This window comes from Diplotaxodon limnothrissa, linkage group LG11 (assembly GCF_057381915.1).
Source record: "Diplotaxodon limnothrissa isolate DT_005_m linkage group LG11, D_limnothrissa_male_GT1.1, whole genome shotgun sequence".
Lineage (NCBI taxonomy): Eukaryota > Metazoa > Chordata > Actinopteri > Cichliformes > Cichlidae > Diplotaxodon > Diplotaxodon limnothrissa.
In genome coordinates this window covers 39,231,826-39,254,730 of record NC_140606.1, presented here as the reverse complement: position 1 = coordinate 39,254,730, position 22,905 = coordinate 39,231,826, and the positions used below count along the sequence as shown (strand labels likewise).

The 22,905-nt window shown below is 47.3% G+C and overlaps 1 protein-coding gene across 4 annotated transcripts in view; it reads right to left on the bottom strand.

Annotated features, from left to right (window-relative positions):
- LOC146623600 (sodium bicarbonate cotransporter 3-like) overlaps nucleotides 1–13,023 on the bottom strand; it is a 31,222-nt gene extending 18,199 nt beyond the window's left edge. For 3 of the 4 annotated variants that reach the window (XM_085366725.1, XM_085366728.1, XM_085366727.1), the window contains exon 1: nucleotides 1,506–1,828. In XM_085366725.1, the coding sequence (XP_085222851.1) occupies nucleotides 1,506–1,562 (57 nt within the window). In that variant the 5' untranslated portion in view covers nucleotides 1,563–1,828. Of the gene's footprint in view, nucleotides 1–1,505; nucleotides 1,829–12,854 lie in introns of those variants that run through there. The other variant, XM_085366726.1, reaches the window with a different exon arrangement.
- Between the last annotated feature and the right edge of the window lie 9,882 nt (nucleotides 13,024–22,905).

Here is a 22,905-nt window from a genome sequence, read left to right as displayed (position 1 = left end):
TGGTGAAGTTGTGTGTTATCCTGCTGGAAGCAGCCAATCAGAAGACGCTGGTCCGCAAGTTTAAATGATGCTCCGTTTGTATCGTGGGGCTCACCGCGACCCACCACGCCACCGGCCTGCACCACTGATGCTGTGGTTGTACGTACAAGTGTTGTATAAGAGCCGGTTCAGTTACCGTGGTGATGTACAACATCCGAACATCACAGCACAAAGATTCAGACCAGGAGAGCTTCAAGTCACCTTTATCACTTTGAACTTCAGCAGGTCGGCTTGTGCTGCCTTGTGATTGGCCGATTAGAAATTTGCGTTAAAGAACAGTTCAACCGCTGTACCTAATAAACTGTCCTGTGTGTAAGAGTGAAAGGACTTTCTACTAATTTACACTAAACTTAAAGGAAGGAAAAGACGAGGCTCCCTTCTTTCCTCACCGAGCACACACACTGAAAACACAGCCGCCGCTTCCAGCTGCGGCGTCCAGACTCAAACTAAACTCGATCGCCCGGCCCTCGGTGGAAATCAGCACTGCAGAGACCTGGAGGAGACGGCCAGGTCTGACCTTCTGACCTCAGAGATGAACTCTGGATCCTGGACACCGGAGCGGAGCCAATACACAAACTTTCACTTCAAGGCTTCTAAAAATATAAATTGTCCCCGAAGGATCGAGAACATCGCTCACACTTCAAGATCGGCTTTCAGCTTTAGAGAGCGAGGCAGTACGAAACATCCAGCGCGTCATTCCCCACGAGCATGACCTCTTACCTTTGACTGCGTCACTTCTGTGTGGGGCTTCACGTGCGCAGCAGCCACGAGGGGTCAGAGTTACAAACCGACATGTGGTAACCTCAGCTGGGTCCATCATTGCAGTCTGACTGCACTTGTGCGCCTCACACAAAGACGGGGAAACATTACGAGAGCCGGCACTTACGCAGCTTTTCTTCTGTTCTGTAGCTCAGCTACACGGCGAGAGACGCCCACGTCACCAGACGAGGGCGAGATCAGGAGAGATCTGCTTCCTGAGGATGGATCCTGTCCACCGACGGCTCGAGCTGAAGGTGAGCCGGTACCTGTGAGCGTATACCGTGCAAAACAGATGTGGCCAGATGTTGCAACGCAGCAGACACCCGCCGCTCTCGAGGTGCACCTGTGGCTGCGTTTAGATGCAGAGCAGTCGGCCGGTCGCCGATGCAGCGGCCGGTGGACTCTAAACATCAGAGCGGAGTCTGGGCTACGATCGACACTGCGTGTGTGCAGAGGCAGGATGTTGCCATTTGTGTTGTCGCTGTTGCACACATGCTTTCAGCTCTTTTCCTGTTAAACTCATTTCCTTCAACGCTGCGCGACCAACAGACACATGGAAACCACTAACGCTCGTCACCTTTGCTCAGAGCTCAGTCACAACCACGAACAGCCGACCAAAGGAGAAGCTGCCCGACTATCAACATCAGAAACCCACTTTTCAATCTGATGACGTGAAACAGAAACTGCTTCTATAAGCAGATACATACCAGAGACATGGCCCGGGCCACCCTCTGACTGGCAATGTCTCCCCAGAAGTCTCCCATAGCTGCTCAGTCCAAAAACACAGACTCCTCAGGGTCAAAGAAATCCTGCCACACGAGAGAAAAACTGTGGTGGAAGTGTCCCACAGAGCTGTGAAAATCAAATCCACCAGGTCTGTACGTCTGCAGCTCGAACACAGCGTGGATGTGCGAGTGTCCCCGGGACAGTAAGTGAATCCAGACAGCGAGCTGCCAGCAGAGCCTCGGATACGATTCAAGTATTTATAGCAGAGCTGTTGCTTCACTGAGCGAGCAGCCAGCCTGGAAGTCTGCAAACACAGCAAGAAAAAAAAAAAAAAAAAAAACACTGAAAAAAGGAGGCGGGGCATCTGCTGACAGAGGCGTCATCCACATTTCTGAGCAGGAAAAAAAGGCAAACAGAGCGAGAGCAAACTGAAACTGCTGACCTGAAACCGGCCTCAGCCGCCCCGTTTTCCACCCCGACACGTCCGTACCCGCAGTGTTTACCTTCCAGGTCAGAGGTCACACACACGAGACTCCTTTATAGTCACAGATGTTCAAATCAACATGAAATGAACCAAATAAGATGATTACGCCTCTAATGATTCACCTCCTGTACTTACTGCTGTACGCTTACTGACGCCTGTAATTACGTTTTACTTCTTTAAAGTTGCCACTTCCCATTTTTTATTTCCATATTATTTTATTGTCTAGCGCATTTATTTCCTTATGTATTTATGATTTGTTTATTTAATGAATTTACATGACAAGTCGTTATGTTACAAACTCCTCATAGTTGAAACAACCGCCTCAGGTCACTGCTGTGAAGCTGCACAAATAACAAACCTATTCAATTCAATACATCGTTACTGAAAAGATAAACACATATACATCCCCATTTATTCAATTATATAAAGAGGTGCAAGTTGAAACTAGTTCTTGTTAGTTTAGGCAGTTTGTCACAAAGTCCACAGTGCAGGCTGTTGGCTGCTGCCAGTCACAATGCAAACTTTAAGCCTTTAAGCAGGCGAGTTAGAAAATACAGGGACAAGCTGGGAATCGTCCACAGCATTGCGGCCTTTCCGGTGTGGCGGATAAATACAACAACCGAGACAAACACTGTGGGGTTTTGTAAATATAATAATAAACGCAAATTTGCTGTGTGATTGTGTAACTTTATTAGCAGCGTCCTCCGCTCAGCCCCTTAATGCTCTCAGGTCGCTATGGCAACACATAAATATTTCTTTCAAAATAAGACGCACAACTACAACACGGGAGAGACCCAGGGAGACCGAGCACACGATTAAAACCCTGAAAACCATAAAATTTCACGACCGAGTCTCAACTCTCACGGCCCGGACCATGACCCGGGGGTTGGGGACAGCTGATCCACAGAGACCCAACAGTTGGTATCAGGCTGTACACATGTTTAACGTGGGGCCTGAGCCCGCTGGAGCCCCTGCTGGATGCTGGGGGAAGTGCAGGGTGTGGTGCTTCTGACAAAACTCTGATTTACTGTCTCAGCCTAATGCTCAGAGTCTCGTTCGGTCCAGCATTTCTCCCTCTGTCGTCCCAGTTTTTGGGCTCCACCAGTCCACTGTCTGTGTGAGGAAGCTTTTCAAATGAGTTCCTCTCAAACTAAAAGCAGCTGCCTGTAGGGCAGAGACGACATGCATGGGAGGAAACCCTCTGTGGCGAGACGAGCCGTGGGGTCAGCTGACGATCCTTTACTGACCTTAAAGTACGAGCGTGAGCTGCTGAGAGGAGCACGGCAGCAGGGAAGCTGGTCACTGCGTTTAAGGCCGAGAAGTGAGGAAGTCAGGAAAGTCTGTTTCCATTTCACATGTGGAGTTTCTCTGCTCTGGTCACGTGGCCGAGTCGGCCACTTGTGGTTGTCAGAGGCCAGATGAGTGCATTGTGGAGGAAATGTAAAAGCTCCTTGGTCATGTGTTGATGTGTTCATGCAGCAGCTTGTTCTCGGTTCTCATTAGAATTCCTGAGCTGAGTGGAAAAGAACTGGTGTGGCCTCAGAGGCACGTACGCAGTATCGCTCCATTTATTGTTTTCAGATGCAAAACTCCAGGCTGAATGCCGTCCCGGTGGTGAAACGGGACGCTGTCCATGCTGAGAAACACGAGACGGCTTCATTTACTCTTTCCAGCGCTGCCGATTCTCCCTGCGAGCAAATCGAATTTACCCACCCCGACTCTCCCACAGGGACTCCCAGGTCAGGAGAATCGGCTTCCTGCATCACCGAGATTAAAAAACAACCGTAGAGCGAGGTCAAAGGTCGGAAGACAACAGGAGGAACGGCAAACGGTCCCATGGGACTCGGATTACTTAAGGAGAGACGAGCTGCGCTGGCACAAAGGAACAGAGCAGGTCAGGTGGTTCAAATCTGCCCTTAAGGCCCCACAGCAGCGGCGCTGAGCAGCATGTGGAAATACACATACATGTACGTGCTACAAACACCCACATGAAGAACGGTGGCAGATATTTGTCCTTCAAACTGGGACCATGACTTTTTGGGGTCTTAAACTGGGACTTTGTTCAATCGGAGCTGCAGTTCCTCTGACGTCCACCTGAGGCGCCGTCACAAAGAGCAGGTTTAAGCGCTTTTATTTAAACAGGCTTTCTGCTGATTTTATTGAATCATTATTTATTTACGTTAAAAAAATACCTGTTTATTTTATTATGTCTTATTGTATCTTTATATTGGAGATCATGACATTTAATGTTCTTGTATCAGTTTTGGTTTCTACAGCTGATAACGGCCAGCCGCCGCTTCCTGGCTGCTAAGAACCCGTCATTAACCAAGCAGCAGGATGAAAAATAATACGGCAAAAGTATGAAAGAAGGGAACATGGAGCGAATGTTCTTTTATGCATGAAAACATTTAAGTTTGAAGCTCAAGCTCCACAACCTGCTGCAGGCTTCAGCTATGATTCCAGCAAAGAGAGAAAGAAAGAGGAAGTGCAACAGGGAGGAAGAATGTTTTTGGAAATCTTTGCAATGAAAATATAATGACACACACACACACACACACACACACACACACACACACACACACACACACACACACACACACACACACACACACACACACACACACACACACACACACACGACTCCCCTGAGACCAGAGAGAGTCTGTGCTGATGCTGCCATATTAGGAGAACCAGCAGGGAGGAAAAACATCTGGACTGCAGCAGCATTTACTAAACACATCAGCAACTGTGGGAAAATTCACACCACACACACACACACACACACACACACACACTTACTTTGTTCCCCAAAGATCAAATGCTTCCCATTCACATTCAAACTTGTGGCCACCGATGCATCGTTGCACGCGACTGCTGACGTCAGCACGCAGCGGTTCGCTCTGTTAACTTTCAGACACCATCAGGCGCCATGGCAGAACAAAGCCTCAGTGAGTCCGAGGAGGAGGAGTGGCCCCCACAGTGCGGAAATGTGACATGATTGTGTTATGGCGGCATGTGTGTCTGCCTGTGAGGGATGACCAAGGCTGGACCTCCATTCTTCTGTTTCAATGTGGCTTCTATAACAGGAAGTCAGAAAGAAACAGACGAACGTGACGCTCGACCGTGATGTGGGAATAATGAGAATAACGAGTTCCCAGCTGGGATCGTTCCTGCAAACGCCTCCTCAGAGTCAGGACAGCAGATCGCAGCTTCACAGCTCACTGAGCTCAGCCAGACGCTGCCCCCTGCTGGTGGGTTTGTGCAGATAAATACGATTGTTGAATCGCTTTATGACATCATGATGCATCGTTTTCATCTCCTTCGACCATCTAAGACAACGGTGTGATCACCTGATGTCTGGAAAACGCCGCTCACTCTTATTTTGAAGGTTCAGTCGCTGCCTTCCTGTTATAGTGATTATAGTTTATTTCTCTCTTTCGTTTTGACCTTTGGTTTTTAAGTCAGTTTAGTCTCCGGGGTGGATTCTCTTGTTTCAGTCCTTACAGCCAGGCTGCTGCAGCGCAGTGTTCAGTTTGAGTTTCCTGTGAGCTGCAGGGGGCGCTCTAGCTAGAACATGACAAGGGTGGAGAACTGATAGGCAGGGTTTTAATAGTTTTGCAATTTTCTCTAGTTTTTATTTTTATTTAGTTTTGACTTCAGATTTTCAATTTTATATCAGTTTTAATTAGTTTTTACCAATTGTTTGCTAGTTTAGTTTATAGTTTTTTGAAAATCCTTAGTTTCAGTTTAGTTTTGATTAGTTTCAGTTATAGTTTTAGTTGTTTGCAATAATTAAGTGCAACAAAATCCCAGTTTCATCATATCAGTCATGCTCTTCTGCTCATCCTTGGGTATGTTGCTATTCCAGCTACCATACCCTGCACAGGTCGCCTGTCTGTCGCAGGGCTAACACGCAGAGACAGACAACTCACATTCCCACCTATGGGTTCTTTAAATAAATAAATAAATAAATAAATAAAGGCAGATGAACAACCATTGATACCAGGCAACTATAAAATTTATATCTTGGCCCCAATGAGACTATTAACTCTCGCAGCACCGGGTGTTCGTAATTTTGGTTCAAGTGAATTGATAAACTTTGTGAAGGCAATTGACTCACACAGTTATGTAGATGTCCCCGTCCTGTTGTCTCGGGATGCATCACGCTGCCTTGCCTGGGGTTAGCTTCTGTTTTCTGGGATGAGGGTTGAGTGTGCTCCCTTCTCAAGCTAAGCTAGGTTAGCCTTCTGGTGTGAGCTTTTCAAGTGCACTTTAAGGTTTGTGGGATTTTTTCCCTTTAGAAATGTCCCTCATAATTTGTCTCTTTCCACTACAAGACACTTGCTTTATCCAAAACACAGTCATATTCAAAGTAATCCCAAACTGGACTCTGGCGCTTTCTCCCGACTTTTCCTGACATGATTCTGCGCGTGGACGGAGCAGCAACACAGACGACTCGACTAACGTGCTGCCACCTGCTGGCACAATGAGACACAGCAAGAAAAAATCTGGAAACTAAACTTCATTTTCACCCTCGACTATTGTAGGACACGCACACATCAATGAAAACTAAACACATTTTTGCTATAAATTCAGTTAATTTTAGTTAGTTTTGTGAACACTCATTACAGTTTTAGTTAGTTTTCCTTTTTTGTTTTTATTTTTATTTCCGTTAACGAAAATGTTTTTTCACTTCTAGTTTTCGTTATTTCGTTAGTTTTTGTTAACGATAATAACCTTGCTGATAGGCGGAGCTCATGAGAGGAGCAGGTGAGGCAGCTGATCCATGCACCGCTGTTAAACACCGGGGAAACTATATTTAACCCTTTAAAGCCGGTCGGACCAGCACGCTCCGTTTTGCGTAACTATTTTTAAATCCCGGTAGCTCTGCAACCACGTAAGCTAGCGCAATCATTTGTTTTGCATATGAAACCAGAGGAGTTGTACTTACATCTGATGCCATCAGCTTGTCCTCGGTCACGGTTTCCTTCCACATATAGCTTTACAAAAACTGCATAAAAGCACTTGCAGCAACAAAAACATAATATTCCAGAAACACGCTTTGCCGATCTGATCAGCTGTTTGTAACACTTCCTACATCCATCAGCGAACTATCGCATGTCCGCCATGACCTGCCCGAAACCGGAAGTGATGTCATTTTGCGGAAATGTAGTTTTTTACCATCGTGGCCTTATGAGCCTATACTGGTGTTTTTAAAAGTTATGTTTGACTTTATGACTTTCTGTGTCGTTTCTGGGATGCTGAGGACTCATATTGCACTGCTGGAAATAGTTTATTTTGATGCATTTGCTGTTTTTTTTGCAAATTTGCACTATAATATTTATTTTCGTTTTTCCTGCAGTGTATAAAAATTGGTGTATTTCAAAAATAAAACTATGAAGACACGTAAAATAAATTTCCTGTGGTGGGAAACTAGTTTGTGCAACTTTTTTGTATTTACAGTTTTGAGGGACAAGCCTCTTAAATTTCTCTAACTAGAAATATATGTTAAAAAAACGATTTTCAATATTTTTGTAGTTTATTGCACTTTTTTGCATTTTATGTAATTACTATGCACTTAATGCAGACATATTATTAAAATTTAGGCTGTAATGGTTGTATTGATGTATAGCAACTTGAAATGCTCCAAAAATGTCTCCACAGCATGTAAACATATAACATAAACTCTGGCGGACTTGGTTCTATGGTCGGTCTTAAAGGGTTAAGATACATGCATGTACAAATTCCAGAATTGTTTAGCAAAGAAAACAAAGAAGTAAAGAGGTAGCATCATGTTTTAGTTGTTTTAGCTGGTGTAGTTACAGCTGAACGTGTTGAGGAATGAAATGCGACACATCTGCTGCTCCCACATCTCCAAAGCTTTAAACTCACCCTCGCTCCCGGCCTGAGGAGGCAGCGCGTCTCACAGTGAAACGATCAGAAATGCGAGCAGGAAAACACGCCCACGTGGAGGCAAATCAGCAGCAGCTTCCTCCTACACGACCCGGCTCGAGGCCACACGGACGCCGTTCCTCCAATCAGAGCTGCCACTGAACCATCAGGACTGTAATTAGGGGGCGACGCACCACCACCTGAGCCCCGAACGCCACTTAATTACCCAGGATGCCTCTCTCTGCACGCTTCACATCTGGAAATGAGTTCCAGCAATTTCTGTGAAATCAGACTTCTCTCTTTAAAGACAGACGGCTCCGCGGGGAGTAAAGGCGTAGAAATAAAGGACACAGCAGGGGGCGCTGTGGAGACGAGCGACGAAGAACAGGCAGGAGCAGAGGTTCGGATGGTCGACCTCCACCAGCTACACCTCTCCACCCGCCTCCCTCTCATTCACACACGAATGACTGCTTCTGACTTTCATCCCCGTTCTCTCCGGAGCAGACCTCCACCTCTCCGGGCTTCTGCTCCACCTGCTCTCTACTCTCCCAGCGTCCTCATCCACAGAGAGTCCTGTCTGTCACCAAATCCCAGCCCTCGTCCGTCACTCCTACTCCACACCTCACCGCTGTCGTCACACACTTTGTGCACCACCCTCCACACTGCTGCTCCCTGATCCTCCGTCCCTCTTTCATGTTCATCATCAGTTACTACTCTTCATCCTCTTCATTAATTATCACACCTGTCCAGTAAAGTCACCAGAATTTATTTCACACCAACCAGCTCAGACTGAGATGCATCACCTGATATCATCAAAGGTTATCGGTCACAACCTGAATACTCTGGATTATATTCCACGCTGTGAGCACCACGTTTCCTCCACAAAACCAAACCTCCAAACGTTTCGTAGATCAAGAGTAAAAGCGTTCGTCTCTGGCGGTTTATCTAATCGGCACAAATTTGTATTTCTTATTTCACAAGATGGAAATAATCTAAAGCAAACATGAGACTTTCTTCAGCCTCCTGGAAAGACACGTTTATGTGGCCGATAACGCGGCACTGACACGGTGGCGCCACATTTCTATTAAAGCACGGAGGATTTACAGTCTGTGTGGCACCACAGCTGCATCAGCAGCACCCCGTCTGCAGCGACTTCACCTCCAACAACCTCCAACCAACACTCCCCGTACGGTCTGTGCGCCTGTGTGAGCGAGGCCTACACCCACCTCCACGTCGCAGACTTTCCTCTTTCCTTTGAGGGCTTCTTCTCCACGCAGCATAAAATTGAAGTGAGTCAGTCTGCATCAGTGCATCTATAGTAATACAGGAAACTCCCTGCAGACGGAGTTTCCTGCCGGGTTTCGCTCTAACTGCCCACCGGAGAGCGTGGAGCCTCCCGAGGACGAGTCTGCTGATGTCAGCACGAGTCCCTCAGGTGCACCATGACCTAGTTAGGAGGAAAATCTTTGGAGCGTGATTCTCTCCAGTCGCTAACCTGCTGCCTCCCTACGACGTCCAGCCGCCCAAATGTAAGACGAGTGCCGGCGATTCAGAGCGAGTCTGCGCTCACGCGTGAACGACCAACTTTCTCTGTGTGACGGTAAACACGGGCAGAAATCACAGCGCAGCCTTTCTCTCGCAGCTATGTGGACACCTGCAACAAAAGCTGCAAGCCGACACCTGAACGCCATCACCGCCACCGCGGAAAGAAACAGCTCAGGGAAATCTGACCTGCCAGGAGTTCACACGTACACAGCACCTCAGCCTTTCAGGCCCCACTGTGAACACCGACTGTGGCTCATACGTGGAGCAGCTGTGGCTCAGGCGCAGGTCTGGCCCCACCTGTGTGGACCTGCTGCTGCTCTGGATCAAAGAGTCGAATATCACCGAGCCAGACGCCTTCACTTCCTCCTCCATCTGCACCAACGATAACCTGCTCCATGGGAGCGCTGCGGCCGCCACACGGCCTTCGCATTGTTCACAGCCGAGGCCCATTACAATGAAGTTGCACCTCGGCTTCCCCGGAGCCTCCACAGACAGGAAGTCAGCAGCACATTAAACACGAATCACATCTGCTGAGACAAAGACGCGCACAAACACCGGAGGTCGAGGGTACAAACCTGCAGGTTCACCAGGAGAGGCTTTATGAGCCGTGACGCAGCGTTTCATGTTTAAATCTGCAGCTCAGTTTGACTCCCGCTCTGCAGGTGAGGGCTTCTTAGTCTGGACCTCTTTATCTTCAGGCCCGTTTCTTTTCTTGCAGCTTTGTATGACTCAGTTACAGAGGACTCGCCTCTTTCTTCGTCACACGGGTCCAGGAGCAGAAACGTCGGAGCTCTTATTGGGAGTTTGGCCGTGTTTGATGCGAACATCCAGCACTGGAACAGGAGCCACGAGACAGGGCGGAGGGAAGTGGAGAAAGGTGCTCGTTCATTAGTTACCTGAAGCTAACACTGGAGCACACGCTACTCAACACAGAGCTTTTTCACACTCGTGAATATTTGGTGCAAACTTGGCGTGCAGTTTTGCAAGAACCTCAACAAAACTTCAGAACGTGACCAAGACACCACCGGGACTTCTGATGACTGACAAGCAGCTTTGATATCTTTCACAGTCAGTTTCAGGAGAAACAACACGACTTGTGCGTTTGACACGAATCCTCTGTGTGTGCACCGCGAGCCTGCCACAGCTCCCACAGAGACCCATTATAACACAGCACGGGGTGTCCTGCTGCTGTACACATGTGAAGCACATCGTATGCTCAGTTCAGTCACACGCCAGACATCGAGATATCTGCCCGACTCTTCTCTACCAGCGAGACTAAAGCTCCTCGGTGAAGCACAGCATCGTCTCAGAGCGGCGACACGATGAACCCTAGTGGATCAAAGTGTTCTGGTCGGTGGACACTTGGCTGAAAACATGTTAGAAACGGGGATACCGCCGGCCCGAGAAGCACTGGGCTGGAGTAACCTGACGTCACGCAGGGCTGAGCTGCTTTATCACATGAGACCTGAAAGCTGATCTGGGTCGCAGGCAGGTGAGCCCGAAGGTTTAAGAGGCACTGCAGCAGCTGGATCCTCTCATGGAGCAGGAACGTGCACTGGAACGACGTGCACATGGTGCTACAGAGCAAACTGACCCGTCGTGACGACTGAAGAAGTCTTTCTCCTGCTCTGTTAGATGTGCTGACAGAGCAGCTTACGTACGTCCTGCTGATGTTGACCCCGACAGCCCTGATTGGTCAGATGGGCCTCGTCGCACAAAACAAGTTTATCGAACCGTTACTCTACCTGCATTTGGAGTTTAGACAAAATTCATGGTCGTTTACACAGAAAGTGTTTTAGTTGCAGCACAGTCTGCACACATGGCAGCAAAAATATACTTGAATGCACAACAACAAATTAAATAAAAGTGGGACCGTTTGCTTACAGGACTCAGCCGCTCTTCAGCTGTAAATGGTTTAAATGGCTCTGTGCTGTGAGGGTTGAATGACATACCTCTCAGCGTTTATGAAACCTGACTCTGTTTATACACTACAGAGCTCTGAGAGACCATCTGTCCCAGATGTTTTATCCAGCTGAACAGGACATAAAAACTTGTACGTGAATCATCAAAGTGTTCTCCAGCATGTCTGCAAACAACAAGTCACCACAAAGTCCATTTGTCCTGCAGTGAGTGTTTTTAATGCATCACATGCATGAAATATTGCACAGCGAAGTTGCTGCAGGATTCATAACAGAATAAAAGAAATCTGACCCTCCATTGTGGCACCTGCAGTCCAGTCACACACCAGACTCATTCAACATGAGACGAGCCCGAAGAGGCAAGCTGTCAGAAAACTCTAAACACCTGAAACAACAGCACGAGCTGAGAGTTGACGCCTGGCTGTTTGATGAGTCTGGAGCATCCTTTCCACACAGACAGACAGCAGGGTCCATCGGTGACGTGTTCAGTTAAACACCCTGCTTCAGGTTCTGTCTCCATGGTAACAGCAGGGCAGCATCCAGCCCTCCTGAGCAGGATGCTCCAAGCCAAGAAAGTCCAGCCTCACTATGAAGTCCACTCCACAGAGAGCGGTCACGGCGCAGCATCGCTACAGTGTCCTCCAAACGAAACGTGAATCACGCCACACACAGACACTCATCTCCACGTGGCCTGCTGACTGTACCACAGGAGGGAGGTAAGCCTGTCCTGCCCGGGCCTCACGCGGTATGAATGAACTGACAGGTCCTGACGGCTTCATTCCTAAAATCAACGTTTTTTATCCACATATAACTGATGTTGTGGGCAGCCTACGCCAAAGTCTATAGGAAAAACGGCTAATTTTACCCGGTGCGATCGGCAGCAATCAAACACAGTGCACGCACGCACAGTAGACACGTGCCCCTCTTTCCTAAATGCACTCTCCAGTCGCCATGAAAGGATAAGTTTGATTATCGAGAAGGACATTTTAATCTTGTTTAAAGGAGTAAAAACTGCACATTTCGGGTTTGGAGATGGTGGGAAGAGAGACCGACAAGCCGGAAGAAGAAGGGGGAGAGTAAAGAAAGTAAAGCCCGTGTGTGGATGTGATGCACGCCGAATTTAAGCTCACTTCGTCACAGATAAATTCACCCTTCTGTGTTACTGCAGCGGCTTCACAGACCTGCCTGGAGCATGTTCGCGTATAATTAGCCTATTTTTGAATGCAGTTTGGCCCAACGCGCATCATTACTTCACTTCCTGGCAGCAGCGTGGTCCCTAAAAAACAAAAGCGGTCGGCTGCCAGCCTTTTGTCTGCGGCCGGGTGAGCGGCCTCCCCGGGGACAACCGGGGACTGGTGAGGCGGCCCGGAGGCTTCCCTGACAGTGGACACCATGTTGGGTCCAGAACTTCTCCGCGGGCTGCGAGCCGTCCGAGCCCGCGGAGGAGGCGCTAGCCGCCGGCTAACAGGTACTCTTCAGGGGGAACTTACAGATGTGAGGAGCGGTCTCATCTGTTCGCGCTCTTCCTCCATTTCCAGCGCAGGCTCCTCTTCCTTTCACCCGCGAGCTGCTGGATCATCCGAGTTTAGAGTAGCCGCCGGCTCCCGGTCCTTCTCCGCCTCCTTCTTCTTTATTCTTAAGGCTTCTCCGCCGCCACTACTTTACGTCTGCCTGGAATATATTAACTCCAGCTGTAAGTCCCGCCCCTTTTTGACTGGCAGTTCCGCTTTCCAATGACGTGGCGGCGGTGGTTTTACTACCACCAATCGGCGAGCGGGAGCGTGCAGTGGGCGGAGTCGTGCCGGTAACAAAGCGTGAGCGTTCCCTTCAGTTTGTTGGTTTTAACGAAAACTTTCCGACGAATCCGGTAAAAACAAGCAGCGAAGAAAGCGGACTAGTCCGCGCAGTTTTACCTTCATTTAAACCGGTAATCGTAAAGTCTCAGAGGGAAAGCCTGCGCTGTGCACCCGCTGTACCTCCGACCTGCCGAAATGATAAATACTATTAAATATAAAACACGATATCAATGACGGTATAACAGAATTATAAATAATAAACAGCATGTAATAACAGTTCGTCGTACAGACCTCTGCTGATGAATATTAATATTTCCTATACTTTATTACACGTTAGCGGAGTTTTTGAGCTGTGGTCGTTCAAGGGAAAGGTCAGAATGCTTCTCCTTCCTAACTCTGATTTAACCAATATTAATATTTATAAACGCTGCTCACTGCTGCGCATACGCAGCAGTATGTATGCATGTATGTATGTATGCATGCATGCATGTATACATGTATGCATGCATACATACATACATGCATACATGTATACATGCATGCATGCATGTATACATGTATGTTGTTTAAAGCAGATTCTGACAGAAGCGTTTAAAGATGTTTTCAGAGGAATCAGGAAAGTCCAAAGAGCTCCCATAAAAACGTCAACATCCAGCTGTGTCTCATTCAAAGGCTGTTTTTGTGCGTCAGGTCTGTGTTTGCATAAAGTCTGCTCTCGTACTCTGTTATTTCACATTTTCAGTAACAACAACAAAAAAATCTGGTTTGGAATAAGAAGGACAAACAAGTCAAATTCATTAATCAGAGGGTTTTGTTATAGTGTAAATTCATTTTATGTCTTCTGCTCTTGTGTCTTTGTCGTTTTGTTCCCCATAAACCTGATGGGCATGATCTACAGAGGAGCACGTAATCAGGAACAAGCTCCACATAACGACAGTCAGCTCTGATATTCATGCACAATCATTCAAAATGTTTCAGACAGGGAAGACAAATAAAATTACTACACAAAAACATTCAATTGTAAAATAATATAAAATACATGTTTGAGCATATTAAAGATGGCGCCTGTGTGTTCGGCACGCCGTCTATCGCTCTCCTTTATTTGTTTTGTTTTATTGTTTTTAGTTAACTTTGTGTTACATGTGTGTTGTACTTTTTCCTATGATCGCCAGACATTATTGGAAATAGGTTTATCCATCCGGATGTCTGACCGGCCTGAATATGACAACCAAGGCTTTTTTCCTCCCTATCTGGAACCAATACCACCGTACTGGCGTTCCCTACCACCGTCACCGGATCTGCGGAAGCGACGTAGGAGACGGGGTAACCGTGGAGGTCGTCTTGTGAAGCTGAAATCCTGGATTGCTCATTTTCCCCATGAGCTCCGCTGCATCCGCCGCTTTTGTCCGCAACTATTGGTGCCATTGCGTGCCTTGGATCCGGTGGACTCCTGGCTGGTTCCTGTTGTTGGGTCTTTCGAAAATGGTCCAGCAAAACTCTCTCCTCTACGGCATATGCGCTGGCGCGGAGTTGACAAGAAAAATCTTCGACCGGTGGATCTGGTTGCTAATACCTCGGAAGTTTTGGACCCAGTCCCTCTCAGGCTGGGTCTAATAAATACCAGGTCGGTGGTCAACAAGACCTTCATATTGAAGGATTTTTTTCTCTCTCGTGTTCTGGATTTACTCTTCTTGACTGAAACCTGGATATCTCCCGGTGAGTTAAGCGCTTTCATTGAACTAGTACCCGCTGACTGTACCTTTTTTAATGTTCCGAGAGCTTCTGGTCGCGGAGGAGGGCTTGCTGTTGTTTTTAAGGCTCACTTGGACTTGAAGCAGCTTTTCCCTTCGTCTCGCTACACCAGCTTTGAACTCTGTTTATGTAAACTGGGCCACTCGCCTTCGTTGTTATGTGCGATTGTTTATCGCCCGCCGAAATATAACAAGGTGTTCTTATCAGAGTTCTCCGAGTTTCTTGCAGATTGTGCATCACGATATGACCAGATCCTCCTGCTTGGTGATTTTAATATTCACGTTTGCTGTCCGGGGAAGCCCCTGGCCAAGGACTTTCTGGACTTAGTGAACTCTTTTAATTTTGTCCAATTTGTTAGTGGTGCCACTCAAGAACGTGGTCACACACTGGACTTAGTTTTATCTCATGGTTTATCTGTTTGCAATGTACGGGTTGAAGATGCAGTATTTTCTGATCATATGCCTATCTTATTTGATATTGCTCCTTCTAACGCTTTTGCAAATCAGACTGCACCTGCTCGATGTTATCGTGCCTTTGGCTCTGATTCTGCCGAACGGTTTTCTATACTGTTTGACAAATTAATGTCTTATGCCCCTGAGTTGCCCACTGCAGATGACCTACTTTTGTATTTTGATTTTGCTTGTAAATCTGTGCTTGATGTTGTTGCCCCTTTGAGAGTAAGAAAATGTAAATCAAAGACTAATCCTTGGTTAACAGATCATACCCGAGCTATTAGAAGACAATGTAGGAAATGTGAAAGACAGTGGAAAAAAGACAGATTGCATGTCTCCCTGGAAGCCCTAAAGATTAGTTGGAAAAATTATCAGAGGGCAGTTAAGGCCGATAAACACTCCTACTTTTCTCAACTTATTTCGGCCAACTCTCATAACCCTCGTGTTTTATACAATACGATTAATTCTGTACTTAACTTGGAGGGTTACAACCTTTTGCCGTCCTCTGAGGCTATGTGCAATAAGTTTATCACCTTTTTTGTGGACAAAATTGCTAGCCTGAGGCCTCTGATTCCACCTATTGTTGATCCGGCCATGCATTCTCCTTGCTCAAGCTTATTCCCTGCTTTTGCACCGATTTCTCTGCGTGACTTAGAGGAGTTGGTGCTACATGCTAAGCCCTGTGGCTCCCCAAATGATGTTGTTACTCCCCGCTTTCTCCAAAAAGTATTTCCCATCCTTGGACCTTATATCCTGAAAATTATCAATACTAGTCTGTTAACCGGTCAAGTTCCTAGTGGGTTTAAACATGCAGTCATACACCCCTTACTTAAGAAACCTGGCCTTGATAGTTCTACTATGTCAAATTTTAGACCTATCTCCAAACTTCCCTTTTTAAGCAAGATCTTGGAGAGGATTGTACATACCCAACTGTTGGATTATTTGAGCGACTCGCAATTGTCTGAAATTTTCCAATCTGGTTTTAAGCCCTTTCACAGTACGGAGACAGCTCTTGTTAAAGTTATGAATGACATTCTTGTTGCTACTGATCGTGGTAAATATGCTGTGCTTGTCTTATTGGATATGACAGCTGCATTTGACACAGTGGACCACGACCTGCTGATCTCCCGCTTACATCACTGTGTGGGAATTTCTGATCTGGCATTGTCATGGATAAAATCATATCTTTCCGAAAGGAGTTTTTGTGTCAAGCTGGGGTTGGCCGCTTCCTCTGTGGCCCCTCTGCTTTGGGGTGTGCCCCAGGGATCTATCCTTGGGCCATTACTTTTCTCGCTGTATTTACTCCCCCTTGGTGCGATTTTTCGTAAACACGGAGTGTCATTTCATTTGTATGCCGATGACTGTCAGCTTTACTTACCTTTTAGTCATTTGGATACCTCCCCATGTCAATCACTGCTTGACTGTCTTAGCGATATTAAATTATGGATGGCAAATAATTTTTTGAATTTTAATGGTCGCAAAACGGAAGCAATTTTATATGGCCCGCATCGTTCTACTGATTCTCCAGATGTTGATTTTGGTGATTTGACCTCTCATCTGAAAAGTTCAGTCACTAATCTTGGTGTTAAACTTGATTCTGCGCTTACTTTTGAAGGTCATGTAAGTGGGGTGGTAAAATCAGCTTTTTATCACCTCAGACGCCTGTCGAAGGTTAAGCCTTTCCTTTCCAAACCCAATTTGGAAACTCTTATTCATGCTTTTATCACCTCACGTCTGGACTATTGTAATTCCCTTTTAATAGGGGTTGGGTCGGGCACCTTGTCACGCCTGCAGTTAGTGCAAAACGCGGCAGCGCGATTTTTAACCGGTAGTAGGAAATTCGATCACATCACTCCGGTTCTGGCTTCCTTGCATTGGCTTCCCATTGATTTTAGGGTTCGTTTTAAGGTCCTTTTATTGGTTTTTAAATCTTTAAATGGTCTGGCTCCTGTGTACTTAACTGACTTGCTGAAGTCACATGTTCCTCCTCGCTCGCTCCGTTCAGCTGAGCAGCTGCTGCTGTCGGTCCCTAAGTCGCGGCTGAAATGCAGAGGAGACCGTGCCTTTTCAATTGCGGCTCCGATGCTCTGGAATAACCTTCCCCTCCAAATTAGACAAGCGTCATCAGTGCAGGTCTTTCAGTCCAGATTGAAAACCTATTTTTATTCCCTGGCTTTTAACTCTGTAGGAAACTGACACCTTCTTATTTATTTTATTGTTTGTAATGATTTTATGGTATTTTTAATTTGGTTGTTGTTTTGATCTGTGTTGTTCAGCACTTTGGTCTGCCTGGTGTGTTCTTAAAGTGCTATACAAATAAACGATGATGATGATGATGATTAAACAAAATAGCGTCTCTTAATTAATCTGTAGAACGTGCAAACAAACTGGTGATTTCCTGCTTCTACGTTTCACAGAATTTTCAAGATTCAAGACGCTTTGAATCTTGAAAATTCAACAAAGCTTTGCAGGGTCTTCATCACTTGATGGATTCAGACCTGCAGCTCGTTTGAATCACACGTTAACCTGATAAACTCACACAGATGCAGATTCAGACCGAGGTCATGGTGAGGTCGCCCAGCTCTGTGCACTCGAGCTCTCATGCCCGACTGAGTTAAAATGAAGTGAGTTTGTCGGGGTGGTGAGTGCCATCAGAGACCAGAGGAACATGCGCCTATAAAACTTCACCTGCGCAACAAAACAGTGAGATTTATGGTCACAACCAGAAACGTTTGGAGAAAAGTGAAGAAAAGCTCCTTCTCTACTGTGAAGCTTGGAGGCAGCAGACCTGATGGAAGCTGTATGTAGCCCATTATCAGAAAACACTGCTGGGCTGTCAGACAAGCGCCAGGCCAAGTGGAGCCATTAGTGGAGGTCCTCCAGTCTCAGTCTTCTGACCTCAGTTTGAGTCGTTCTCAGGAAGAAAGCGAGGTGTGAGGAAATACAGAGCCATCCACAGCTGTTACAAAAACCTGTCTTTGATGCTAAAGGGCCAGTGCCCTGTATGAACACCTGAGGGTGGGTACACTTATAAACATGACCCCCGTTCACGTATGTGTCTGTAAAAATAGGCATTTTTCCCACTCTGTAGGACGGCTCATGAAGGCAGCAGTCTTCCTCCTGCTGTGGGAACTCTGAGAGATCCTAACGGAGTTCAGCTGTGGATGGAAAACAAAGAATAATTGTTACCGTGAGATTAAATCACGCTGGACGATTCGGCCCTGACACAGTTTCGCAGCAAACCGGCCTTCTCACGGCTTATCTGTGATTAGCAGATCAGTGTTTGTGCAGCGTTTCCCTCCTGCTGGAGCGGTCGGCCTCTGTAATCCTGACAGATTATTTCATTACAGAAAAGTCATTGTTGTTCCCACAAAGCCACAAAACAGCTCCTGGCAACCATCGCAGGCTTTTTCAGGGTTTTCCTTCAGAAAAACAACAGCGGAGGTGGTTTTACGTGATGCTGCACATCACTGCGGACTCAAAGAGGAACGCTTTGGTAGAGCTGGTCCAGCTGAGAAGCCGTCAGCGCTCAGAGGATTTATTGGTATTATGACACGAAAGGAGATGAGACGGGAGGCCTGGGCGCTCCGTGACACACCGAAGAACGTCCCTCATACTCGAGCGTCTCCCTGTGAGAGAAGTCTGGACGCAGTGTTGGGTTCATGAAGCAAATAATTATTATCACAAGAAACAGTCATGAAACCGTATCTCGATGTACTGAAACTCTTCGAATCATCAAGTCATTGTGAATCATGAGGTCAATAAAAGTGACAAAAACTATGAAACACACAGAGCATAAATGGATGTGACGGCGAGGCACACACGCCGGCGCCATCTCGCCCTCTCAAAGGGCGACTATGGATCACTGAATAAGTTGCTCGTCCATATCAGGAGCTTTTGTCACTGTTTTTTACAACCATGTTGTGTTTACAGTTTTAATCATGAGAAATTCAAAGTTTCTCAGTCGCTTCTGAGCTTCTTTTATTTCTAACCTGATAATAAACCCGAGGAAATAAAAAATCTGAAGTTTTTAAATCATATGACTGTAAAAAGCCAAAAACAAACTTCAAGAAAGACCTTCATCCATCGTTCTTCTACATGATTTCTCTTAATTGAGTCTGATTATTGAAATAACAACGAGAGAAGACAAAGTTTCTGCTCTGACGGCTGAGCTGCTGCTGGCAGTAACAGCAGTGATGCACACGATGGCTGCAGGCCGACAGCACGGCTCGGCTTCTACACCTGCCCTGTGATGTGTGGGACTAAAGAAAAGCACAGGTTTCCTTTAAAGGTTCAAAGGTCACCGCACCCTTTCAAAACTCAGAGGTCCCAGAACGGAACCCTGAGGAACGCCTCATTTCCATGACAACGTTTACTGAGGACACATCCTGTTGTTTTGATGTTTAACACGAGTCTCCAACACAGGAAGTGGAAGAACGACCCAGAGAGAAGAGAGCAAACAGGTTAAAGTAATCACTGTACCTGTGACACACCAGCCTATAATAGTGTATTTAATATTGATTGTTACAATACTTGAACGTGTGATGTAGTTATTCAAAGTCATCCGGGCCTTGCTTACATGCTACATTAGGCTCAGGTCATTTCCTGCTGCTCTGCAGTTTAAAGCAGCGCCGCTCGTTCTGGTTTTCATTAGCAGAGCAGATTAAACGTGAGCTGTCAGCAGGAGACCCGAGCCTGCACAACTTTCTAATTAATATTTCAAACGACCTTTGACCTGCTGGGAGTTACATAACTCTGTCCTCTTTATTGTTCAGTCCTCGGCCTCTCTGTAAAGACATCACAGCGGTGCGCACGCTGCGAATCGTGAACATAAAGCCAAAGGAGAGCTGGAGCAGTTCCACCTTAAACTGCCTCAGACGTGTTTCCGATTATTTTCAGAAAGGCGGACGAAGCAGCGGGAGTAACATTCATCAGTGCACACGATGAAGTGCAGTCGTTAACATTAATCTGAGTTTAGCAGCCTCTCATTGTTTATTCAAACTAGAAATAACAAACAGGAGGCATGCATCCAAAAACTGTAGAAAGGCACACATCGCAGAGGAAGTGCAACAGGACTTGGTCTGTGCGTCCTGAGTGATGAGGGTTCCTCAGACCGTGGCTCAGGTTGGTGATGTGGGTGGGTGGGGGGGTAGTGTTTGCTGATAAGTTTAATATTTTTATTAAACCTGGCAGACGGCAGGTCAGAGTTTACCTGCATCGACGAGCTGCAGCTGCTGCGACGCTGTGTTTCATCTCCACAGCCTACCTGAGTGATGTGCCCACGGTGTACCATCCCGCTTCCAGCAGGGTGACGCTCCGTGTCACAAAGCTCAGATCCTCACAAACTGGTTTCTCAAACATGACACGACTTCCACAGCCACAGATCTCAGCAGAGCACGCTCGAGTGGAAGCAGAGCGGATACTAGCAAGATGTACCTAATAAAGTGTCCAGTGGGTGCACAATCCCAATTCTGGAAAAGTCAGGATGCTGTAGCAAATGTAAATAAAAACAGAATGCAATGATCTGCAGGTCTCAGAAATCCACGTTATCCACTCCAGAAAACCAAAACTCTAAAATGTTGGAAACCAAAGGCTGAAAAGTCACTGGGACTAGAAACCAGTGCCTGTGGAACTGGACCTGGAAGCTGGCACATCTGGAAAGGCTGAAATGTATAAGCACGTTTGAGAGCAACATCCAGATGTGTTCGAGCAGGGCCGTGCCGAACTGCAGACTGCGGTCCAGACCTTTGACCAGCTGCGAACATCTGGAGCATCATTGCAACAACAACAGGACGAAGCAGAGCCGGGCCCGCCGAGCAGTTGGAAACCTCCATCAGACCGGAACAGCTGCTGTCGTCGGCTCACAGACCATCACAGACCATCGCAGACCATCACAGACCATCACAGACCGATGTCAGAGCGCAGACTGGTCCTGCTTTACAGACGTGACGCTGACATCAGACTCAGCACGAGCTCGTGTAACGAATCCTTCCCTCAGTTTAAATGTTTTCTAATTTGAATCAAATGTGACTTTACGACACTGGCTTTGATTGACAGCATCCTGACTTTTTCAGAGCTGCGGTTGTACACTACCCAGCAAACAATCAACAATGACGCAGAGAAACAGGAAGTGGGTTTATTTCAGAGGTTCTGCAGTTCAGTGTCAAACTCACCATAAAGCTTTGAAGCCTGAACACAATCAGCTGTTTGGCTGCTGTGGGTTCATTCTCCTGCTGCAGGACACGAGACAGTCAGCTGCTCCGATCTGCAGCTACACACTATAATCATCTAACACTGATCACAGAACCTAAAGTAACTCCAGGAAACAGAAACACTGTTGAATCCAACTCGTTTACTTAAGTTTAACATGAATGTCTAAAGTCTGTTTAATAAATACAGTTTGACACACACAGATCTGAGCCATCACAGCGACGGCTGAATCTCTGAAACACAAATAATTAACATTTTGTTCATTTGCAGCAGGAAAATTGTGTCTTGAGCAGCTGCAGTCATTACCCACAGTGCCGTGGGGCTCAGACCCACCACGCTGAGGAGCTTCTGCTCAGAACTTTGTGGACAGCTGCTGCGCTCTTCCTCCCTGCGGAGGATGAGGATGTTCGGTAAGTCCGGCCTCCTCCCACAGGTGCTGGGTGGAGGTGAGGGAAAAGGGAAAGGCAACCACACCAGTTCTCCTCCACCTCAGACCCAGTCTGAACCTCTGTCGCCCTCTGGTGTCCAGCAGCTCTCACTGCGACTCCGGACCACCTCCTGCGTCCCAGCAGCGGGTCAGAGGTCAGCCTGGCAGGCGGAGGCCTCTCTGCTGCTGGGCGGGGCTCGGAGTCAGCATCCTCCTCAGGTGAGCCAGGACCAGGTGCTTCATGCTGCCAGACTGCTTGGAGCGAGCCAGAGCAGTGGATTCTGGGAGCTCAGGTCTGTGGGGACGGATGGCGGCTGCGATTACATCAGGTGATCTGTTTTTATTGGTTTGTTGTGTCTGTAGATGTGCGCGCCGTACCTGTTGAGCCTGCAGCGGCGTCCGCCTTGGAGGCCGAAGCCCTGCGGCCGGGGGCCCGGGGGCTGACGGGGGCCCCCGGGGGCCCTGAGGTTCCTGGACAGAGCGGAGAGAGAGTCTCTGTAGATGAGGCCGCGGCGGGTGGAGGTGACGGGGCAGTGCTGACATGTTACCAGCTGAAACGAGAGGAGGACATCCTTCAGAGGGATAACTGGTCACACAACGCGTACCAAACGTGGATTATTCCGCTGCTGAAAATAGTCCCTGGTCACACGCCCTGAGCAGCAGGACAGCTCGCTGCGTTTCAAGGAAGGAAGTTTAATCTACATGTTTGTGAAGGACGGACTGGATCAGCTGATCTCAGAGGACGCTGGGTCTAATTCGAGCGCTCCGTCTGCAGGACGGCTCCCAGGAGCCGCCGCCGCCGCCACAGACCTACTTCTGCTTTAATTAGACCTCGTTTACCAGCAGCAGCACACAGAGGCCACCAGATACAGGCTGCTTCCTCGCAGCAGCATCTGTCAGACCC